The 9,904-nt window shown below is 39.3% G+C and overlaps 1 protein-coding gene across 2 annotated transcripts; it reads right to left on the bottom strand.

Annotated features, from left to right (window-relative positions):
* Nucleotides 1–1,921: 1,921 nt before the first annotated feature.
* LOC116251299 (transcription factor bHLH49-like) lies at nucleotides 1,922–5,916 on the bottom strand. Of its 2 annotated transcripts, XM_031625472.2 has the most exons (9): nucleotides 5,584–5,916; nucleotides 3,998–4,848; nucleotides 3,655–3,885; nucleotides 3,496–3,561; nucleotides 3,336–3,404; nucleotides 3,173–3,244; nucleotides 2,864–3,061; nucleotides 2,681–2,771; nucleotides 1,922–2,554 (listed from the first exon to the last, which is right to left on the bottom strand). In XM_031625472.2, the coding sequence occupies exons 1-9, from the start codon at nucleotides 5,609–5,611 to the stop codon at nucleotides 2,517–2,519; spliced, it is 1,644 nt and encodes a 547-aa protein (XP_031481332.1). In that variant the 5' UTR covers nucleotides 5,612–5,916; the 3' UTR covers nucleotides 1,922–2,516. The 2 variants fall into 2 exon arrangements, with proteins under 2 accessions (XP_031481332.1, XP_031481331.1); XM_031625471.2 differs by having other exon boundaries at nucleotides 3,998–5,916.
* Nucleotides 5,917–9,904: the final 3,988 nt, after the last annotated feature.

Raw genomic sequence — 9,904 nt, 5'->3', positions numbered from 1 at the left:
TGTCCTCGTAGACTGGAGCACCAAATTGCGTGTCCCCGTTATATATATCAGTTAGATGGTCCTTGCGGGTAAGATAATGTCATAAAACTATAGTATACTTTAATCCGAAATTTACGGAAGACTTGAAAATTTTCAGTAGAAATAATCAAGAGGAAGTTTTCTAAAGTGGATTTGTCATGTTTTAATTTAACCTTTCGAAAAGGATCAACGTTTCTTCAATAGATTAAACTGGCAGGGCTGATGAACAAAAGAGATGCCATGTCTTGCATATGCATTGTATATATAATATAGTATATAGAACAGAATTGTTAACAGTACATTAAAAAATTAGTAAGTTATCTTTCTCAGATTACTATTTTGTACAATACTTTTTAAATGATTATATTCCTGAAAAATCGTGCAATTCTCAACTTCATCTGCTTCTGAAAATCTTGCAAAAGAACTATGAGATTTTGGAAGATATGCCAATGTTTCTGACTATGATTCGAAGTTCTTAAAGAAAACTCATTTAACCACTCAAATCATGCCCCCCACCAAAGTGAAAGGTTGAAAAAGATGAACAAGGACGGAAGCATGCTGTCCAAAGTTATTCTACCTTTCCCTTTTCCCCTCAATGGCCGAAGGTTTAAGTATCTCTTCTTGCATATTTAAGTTAGCCAAATGATGCCCCCACTAAGGAGTTAAGAAAGAGAAACAATGCTTCTTAAAGATTTACTTTCCATTTGTTTAGTACAGAACACCAATCTAGACAAGGAAATATAAGCTTTACCTGATTAACTGAACGAAGGTTGCATTTATATCGGTGACTTTCGTTTTCTTGGTAGACAAGCTCAGGAAGCCGTGATCAGCATTGCTACAGATACTTGAGGAAAGTTCATATGGGCACAGCCGCACCTTCCCGCTTTTCTCAGCTAAGCTTCTGCCAAATTGATCTGGAAATCATTCATGGCCGCTAGCAACTACGAAACAACAGTGAAAATATTTAAAAGATTTTGTACCTTGGAACGAATTTTTTGTAATTGGTGTCCACGTCCATCAACTCCATACAGTAATTTCTTTTAGTTTTCCAATCCAGTTCACTATGGGCAGATGCTTTGCTTCGATGTACTTACAATAAAGAGGATTCAGGCATACGCCCTCAAACTTTTCTTTGAGCCCACATTTTCGTGTCAACAGTAGAAAGATTCTATTCACGACAGCATATAATGTGGTACCAACATACATTAATGCCCATGATGAATCACATGTCCACAGAAAAACAGATGAAATGCTGAAAGGTGCCAAAAAGCATGGGTGCCTGGGAATCTGTCTACTGCGAACTGTTTTTGGCATCCATCTAGGAACAAGAAAGCTTAGTCAGTTGCCTCTTATGATCAGCACGTTGTTCGAGAAATTCCACCATGACCGCCATGGCATTAGTAGATAAATCATACAGAATTATCTGAGACCTACCTCATAAAATAAATGTCTCGTTTCATTTTCAAAAGCTAATCGTTTTTGGAATACAGAAGATAGCTAATTTTCAGTGTAGCTTGGGAAAATTCTGGCCGCCCAATAGATGACATTGCTATTGGCCATATTTTGACGCATGAGATCTTGGTTGCACAAACTGCACACTGACCTCGCGAAAAAGGAACCAATCCACAGATACCCTTTCAAAACTTCAAGAAAACGGAGGTATCTTGAGAGTTTGTTTTGGAAAAAAACAATGAACATTGGTCGCGGCTATGTAAGATTCTCAGGAGACATCTTCAGTCTCGGATTATGTATTATTTTAAAAAGTGCTGATTTTGTGCTATATAACCACTAAGTCCTTCGCCATGTTGGCACACGTCGATATAATTGTACGCAACCTGTCATACCCTTTCACCAATAAGCTTGAGAATCACAATTCGCAATAAGCAGTCTCAAAACCCTCCCATCAGATGTTAAACATACATACAACCATGAGTTCGTAATGATTAAATAATATATAATATACATTGCTAATTGTATTGCTCAAGCAATCAATGATGAATGAGCCAAACCAACATTCTATGCAATGAAACTTACAATTTCCTTTCCACTTTGGCCTCCTTGAAACTCAATGTGCCAGAGAGTCCATTCCTGGTTCAGCTCTGCACAGTACACTATTGGCCTGCACATTTCTTTCCTTGCGATACTTAGTACATCAAGCTTCCTTCTTGTGCCATAGCTTTCAGCCGAGTGAACCCTTTGAGAAAATTCTCTTCGTATACAGATTTTCTGCTTGCAAAGTAGCACGAGTAACACCAGCTTCTCTCTAGTTCAAATGGAGGCTGATTAAAAGATCACAACCTCCAGTGCCTTAACATCAGCTATTATTTAAAATCTTGGTGACACTAAGGAACTATTCGACAACTATAAGCCACAGAGTTCATGGATCTTCAGGGAGAAAACTTTGCAACCCGAACTTGACCTTCAACTTCGATACCATCTTTGGCGGAGGCCGGATGGATTCTTTAAGAGAAGCATGTGAACTAAAAGACAAACATAACTCAAAGCTCTGCTTTCATATGACATGGAGGCAATGAACCTGTAAAATACCGGATTACCAAGTGCGCAAGAAAGCTTAAACTCTTTCGAGTTTTTTTTTTTTCTTTTTTCTTGCAGAAGAAAAAAGATGACCAGCGGAGCAAGAGCTTGGGCCACTTTCACTTACTGTCATTCATTTCCTGATTGCTAATTGGGCCACCAGTGCTGAAACTCAACGGAACAACATTATGGAGATCATCTTCCCAGGCATTTGGAATCTACGGAATCAAAACACAACAGGGAATAAACTAACCGTTTAATCGGACATTTTTTTCAAAGTGAAACAAATGCAAAAGACTTTGTTATTCACCTGAGATGGGGGTTCTTTGTATCCACCAACCGAAGTCAAATGAGAATTAACTGCTCTCAACGAATCTGATGGGCTTGCAATACCTGGCACTCCAGCCTGAACTAATCCTTGCTGGTTTTGGTGCATATGAGAATGAACCATGTTCATATCAGGCATATAGGCAACAGCTGATGAAGGGCCACCTCGTGACTGAAAAATCTGAGAACAAAAAGCCAATGAGACTTGGTAAAACTCATTTGAAGACCAATTTGGGTACAAGTACCATTTTGTACGCAAAATGGTATGAGATAGGTCATGGACAACTCTTACATCCTTTGATAAGAGCGCCTCCATGTTGAAATCTAGCCGCGGGTTGACAGTTGCAAGCTTCATGGAAAGGAACTACATTGATATTGTTGAGTAAGTAAATACCGTTGCGCTTCCTTTACAAAGACATGAAACATCCTATGGAATAAACTCAAAGTGAGAATACCTCAACTTGTCGTTGCAATGACTGCACATAATTGATGATCTCATCAAGCATGACAGCCTTGCCTGTAACCTGCACCACGGCAAAAGCAGATCTAGGTAACCATGTGAACAATAAACTTGACGAGTGTAATATGCAGTGGACTGAATTATATGGGTGTCACCTTACTACACCCAGGCACAAGGTCCTGGAGAAACTTCATCCTCTCACTTATCTTTTCCCTCCTTACCTGCAACGCAAAGAACAGAGAAAACGCATGTATCATTACCATATATTCTCAAACGGCTTTGATCAAACACATTTGTTTCTGTCGAAAGCTCACCCTCTCTGCAAGACTGTGACTGTTGGTGGCTTGGCCTCGCCTTGCTCGGACATGGATGTATTCTTCCTTTGGTGCATCTGAACCCTGTGAATTGTCTTTGGGTTGTTTCCCATGATGCTTTCCTGTATTTGCTGTTTGAGTGGGCTCTACCTTCGGTCTATTTTCAGGATTTTCATTCCCACCATCAATTGCCATTTGTGAAGAACTCTTGGTTTGGGTTGGCTCGGCTCCCTACCAAATAATTTGGGTTAACCACTTTTAGTAAATCTTAATTATTAACAGTAATGGTGGAAGATGATAACAAAAAGGTATGTGAACAGGAAAAGAGAAATAGGAGCACTACCTGTGCAGGCCTCTTCCTTTTCTTTGTGCTAAGTCCTTTAGCCGAAGGCTGATTCACAGCGTTGTCCAAATGCAATGATTCCTCCTGCCCACGGCCGCTAACTTCTGCACCATCAGAATCAATGCTTGAAGAGCCAACCCTCTGTTTCCCTTCCTCAGTGCTTCTTGACACAGGGGACATCAACAAGTGGGCCATTTTCTGCTCCACCTTCTTGGTTGTATCCCCTTCACTGCTTGGAACCAGATCATTTTTCCCAAATTCAGAGACACCAACGTCGTTATTCTGCGTTGGCGGAGCAGGCGGCAGGATCTCCGATGCTTGAACCATTCCCCCTGCACCTTTAGAATAAGGTGGCATGGATCCAGACATGCCGAAAGAGTTCATCATGCTGCCGAAACAAGAAAGCCTTGCTGCCCGCTCAATGAAGCCAGAATCAGCAGGAAATTGAACTAAGCTTTGAGGAATCATCCCCATTGCGGACTGTGCAAAGGCACCAACGGCTTTCATCGAAGAAGAAGCAGATGGAGTCCACCCCATCGCGAACGGGGGCGCAGCGGAAGATGAACCAGAGATGATATCCCTCATACCAGAGGCTTCGCTACTCGACTTGACTTGCTTGAATGCCAGATTATGGCTAATGAGATTGTTAGAATCCCAAATGTCAGGGCAGAAAGACTCGGACATGGAAACAGAAGGGCAGCAAGAGGACTCCACTGCAGTGCCTCTGCAAGCAGCCATGGAATTCTCGGCAGGCACCAAGTTGAATGATGGATTGGGAAGATCACCAGAAAATCTCCACTCTGAAGGTATAGTGGGGGCATGGTAACTCGAATGATCACCACTGCTCTTACCTAAACCAAGTTTTTCATTCTCACTCAAATCCATCGTTTTCAAGTTCAAATTCTTCTAATGATAAAGCCACAAACCCAAATTCACTCACTTGGTACAATGCTCAACCTAATACAACAATACACACAATTGTGTAATACAACAATACACACAATTCACAAACCCAAGAACGGAGTCGAGAGGGAACAGACCATTGCCACAGCAAACCTCTGTGGCAGAAACTGCAGGACTTTAACTAAATGCCACCAGCTTGCACAAAGACTACCGATTCAAAATGCCCGGAATTCATGTACCAACTTAAAAACTTAGATGACGAAACTGCACCCAAGTGTTCCCTAAAACAGAAAGAACATTTGCCAAACAGCTAAAACTCACAGAGAAGGCCAAAGCAGCTCCAGACACCCAGAATCCGCAAAAATATAGAAAAGATTTAAGTGGAAAGATGCAACACAAGCGACCCACTAGAGCAAATATTTAAAACCAGATGTTCCAAGTTGGTGAAACCCACAAACGTTCAAAGGAAAAAGGAAGAAAAGCATTTAAAAGTTCATAAAAGGGGACCTAAAATAAGGATATTGACTTTTTGAAGTGCAAAACAGGAAAGAAGAAACACAGCCTTTGGAACAAAATCAGAGCAGGGAGACGGCTAAGCATGGGGAAAAGATTGCTCAGGAGACAAGACGGTGTCAAAAGGCAGGGTGAGGGACTGAGTGTGGGAAGGGGCTTTTCTTTTCCACCTTTCTGCTTTTGGTACGCTCGTCTCATGGAGTTTCAATTAGGAGGAGGTCGGTCTCTCCTTGGGGACTCTCTGTGATTGTTGTACTGGATGGGTTCTCAGAGACTGCACAGCCTGTGTCTTTCTTTCCCTCTGCAGAAACATTGAAAATCAGAACTCCCTTGGGGTCTCCAACTCGTTCATTTAACAAGGTTAGAGAGAGAGAGAGAGAGAGAGAGGAGCTATGTGGATGTGTGTGTCCTCTCTGTGAAACGAGTTCTTCGAAAATGTCATCCAAACGGGACCATCATGCAGTTTTTTCGTTTTTCTGCGACATTTTAGAAAATTGGTAAGAGGGAGAGAGAGGAAAGAGTTTTGCATAAATAATCACGCCTGCATTAGGAACCGAGCCATTGAATGATTAACCACCGCCACTGCCACTGTAAAAAATTAAGAAGGGAGAGGGAGACAACCAAAGTTCCACTTATTTATTTCTCCTTCTTGTTTAATGTATTCGATTTTACTGACACCGCCAGCCTTTCAGAGAAATTTACAGGTCATTTTTCTGCGGGTCTTTTTCTCTTTTATAATTTAAGGAAAGCATATGAAAGAGACGAGAGAGAGACAGGGGCCGTAGTAGTTGTACCCCAAATTCTCAAGTTGAAAAATGGCTGGAGTTGGTCAAGATCTGAGTGAGTGGATGATTCCCCTGTCCCTAGAGAGAGAAAGAACCACAGAGATATAGAGCCTTGGAATCCACCCGTTCATGAAATCCACGGTCCTGCTTCAATGAGACCATTAGACCACGGTACAGTTTTTCTCTCTCCCTCCTTCTTCCTCTCTCTCTCTCTCTTTCTCTAGAATGACTCAAGAAAAAAGTTTCTCAGTCTAAGAAGATTGGGTGCTCCATTTCCAAGGAAGGTTTCATATCGTCAGACTATGTTTCCCCATGGAACCGTGAACTCCAATGCTTGGCATAGACAGAACCAAAGCTCAATCAACCTCCAAACCCTTGCTAATGCAGGCTTTTTCCGCATCTAAGCAGACGAGCTTTTCAAACCATATCGAGATGCTGGTTAATTTGCCATATCGCTGCCATTTTGGACTATCCACTAATCTGTTGTTTGATTTTGAAAAAATCTTTTACATCAACTGTATATATTGTCAATGATGTATCCATACAAGCTTAAATATCATCTTATGTTTTCTCTTACAACGTACCAAACAAGTTTTCAAGCAGGTTAAATTTCTTGCGACCGTTCGAGTTAATCTTCTCAAGTTGAGGAAGGTCAACAGTTTCACTCTTAACGCGAAAAGTTTCCATGTAACTTCACAGACAGACCAAGAACGAGGCTATTTAGTCTATGTCGCTGCTTTGGAGCCTTAATAAAAAGGTGTGAAAGTTTAATGTCATGTATATTGTCAGAACTTGAAAGCTACATTTATTGTCATATTTTCTTGAACTTTTTTGTGTAACTTCTTTCATTACATTAATCTGGTTTATTTGAGTTTTTCTATTCTAAACAGAAAAGTGCCTATGATCTAGTATCTTGTTTTAAAAGATAAAAAAGAAATAAGTCTAATGTGGCGAGAAAGTAGTAAGATTTTCTCCCGAGTGCATAAGATCTCGTCTTCTTTCATCCTGATTCTTCTGTCGAATTTTTTATTACCAAGTCATTTTTGTGCTTTGATTTTGAATTGGAAGTTGGAACACCCTGATACTAAGAGGGGAGTGCTAGCCGCGGCTGGAGTCTGGCCTCTCATAAAAAAAAATAAAAAATTATGTCTAAATTTTAAAAAAATTATTTTATTTGAAAAATTATATTTTGGTATATATTCAGCCCCTCTTCTAAAAAATTTCTAACTCCATTCATGAAAAATCTTTGAAAAAAAAAAATAGTAAAGCCCTTTGAGTGCCAGTTCTCTCTCTCTCTTTTTTTTTTTTTTTTTCTTTCCCTCCCTTTGGGAACATAACGGAAGCAATGTCGCATGACTGAAAATTGTCCAGAAATTCCATTCATGTTAGTTTGATTTTAAGATGTAAGAGTGCGTGAAATTCTATAACCCATCATGTAGTCGTTCAAAATTAAGTACTTTTGTTAAGTTGAAGAAGAAGGTTATGTATTTCATACTTGTGATGTATCTTTTGACACAGCCAGTGCCTTAACTTCGATCAACTTGTTAATGATAGAAGTTCTTTGTTTATCTTACCTTTCCATTATCATTTTTATAATATGACAACTCGTGTTTGCTAAAGGGTTTGATGCAGAGTTTCTCAACCAACGCAAGGTGCTTATGTCTAGTAGTTGCCACCCACAAATTTGCACAAAATCTTCTTGGAATGCATCATCATTAAACATCTATTTAACAGTAACCTTGTTGTCTCCTGCATAATAGAAGGGGTTTACTAAATTCTAGAGAGTCCATAACCAGCTAGCTATCCATCCAAAACTTATCTCCGTTTCCATCATCAAACTTTTCATTAATTTTCAAGTCTTGACCTATATTACTGAGCTATGTGAGAAGTTTGAGGTCCAAAGACTTGTTCGCTTCAAGTATCTTTCTGACTGATCATTTGGTATCAGCACTAGCACTAATGGATGTCCGGCAGGCTTTTATTCATCTCCATGATCTTCCTCACTCCAACTCTCACCTCATTTATTTGGTAGCATAGTCGATTCCATTTTATCAAGTGAGCCTTTCTTACTTCACTGCTTTTATCCCATACTAAGTTAGCACACAACCTCCTCCAAATTTTCCTAGTGTTGCTGCCTTGATCTTGCTGGTTTGAATGGCATGGTGCAGATTCTATGTTATGAGCTTAAGCAAACATAGAAGTTTAGTGACTATGGAATACAAGCCTTAATGTTTTATAATATCACGGGAGAGCGTCAAAGTCTCTTTGGCTTGAGTTTAGTTTTCTCGAGTGACGTCAAGTCTTGCTGATAAAACAATAACATCAAGTCGGATTAAGGTATTATAAATTTTGTATTCTGAAAAGCACTGCTCTCCGCCATATGAAATGAAATTTCTTCTTTCTAAGGGTAAGTAGTTCATTCTACCGCCTCTAAACTAAGAGAGGCCACTGGATACAACCCCTCCAATGAGCTTACTTGGTCCAAGTGAAGCCAGAAAAGAGGAGATGAGGGAAGAAACTTCGTTACCAAGTAATAAATGTCTAACCTCATGTCAAACTTGAATCGATCTTTGTTCCTAAAAAAGAAAAATCATTGTATCAAATTGTCGGCAAAACCATTTGAACTAAGAATACGTAATACGTTGAAGTTAAATACTTCATGCATTCACTCTTTACGTACATGTTAGATTATTTTAATGTGAAAGGAGCATGCACCTATGAGATTCGAACTAGAAACTGGCCGTCTGCTAGCAGCTGATATAACCATGTACACCCACCGCTGATCTAACCATGTACACCCATAGGGGCATATTTTTATTTCAGACATCTGGAAAAGGCGTCTTTCTTGGGGAGCAAGATAGGAGGCTCAATAAATTTTACACCATGAGACAACTTATGGGACGACATGGCGTAACATAATATGGTTAATAATTGAATATATTTTAGACGAATACCAAGGTCATACGTGTCTAAGAAATTAACTCGATTATTTCTTGGTTTGCACGACAAAGATGTAGTTGGTGTCATCATGTGATACCTGTACTTTATATCCTGGTTTTTATATCATATCCGTATGTAGATATAAATCTGATTTGACTCATTTGCACTTAATTTCAACATCCAAAGCTGCTTTCATTCCAACTTGTCAGATCCAAATTCACGTTGAAACGTCAAATGTGGCTTGTATCAGGACTTTGATTCACCTAATAGGTCAACTAGAGGTGTTTTGTTTACCTCAATTTTGAGATCTGAGTGTTTGTTTTAACATGGGGTTCTTTGGATTCGAGAATAATGGATTTAATATTCACATTATTCCTCAATTTTATAGGAAGAGAAGGGGTCTGGCTCGATATCCATGAGTTTAGAGATATAAGATCTGGAAATCCATTATGTAATTTTTTAAATTTTAGAAGAACCTGAAATGCTAATATTGGGAATTCTAAATTACAAATCACCTCTGCTTTTAAATTGTAAAATAATTCAACACCCTTAGAAGGTTTTTTGATGGCATTGGATTTGAAATCTTTAGGATTTGAGAATTGTGAATTTAAGATCAGTTGGATCTTAAAATATTCCGACTTTTTTTCAAAGTAAAGAAGTAAACTAGTAAGGATTTCAAATGTCGATCTTAAATGTCGATCTTAAGTCTGACCCAACATTTTTAGACCATAGATTTTACCATGAATCTCTCGCCACATTATTGAAA

The sequence above is a fragment of the Nymphaea colorata genome, chromosome 3 (genome assembly GCF_008831285.2).
Source record: "Nymphaea colorata isolate Beijing-Zhang1983 chromosome 3, ASM883128v2, whole genome shotgun sequence".
NCBI classification, from domain to species: Eukaryota; Viridiplantae; Streptophyta; class Magnoliopsida; order Nymphaeales; family Nymphaeaceae; genus Nymphaea; species Nymphaea colorata.
Note: the sequence above shows the minus strand (reverse complement) of the source record. Positions and strands in the feature narration are given on the sequence as shown.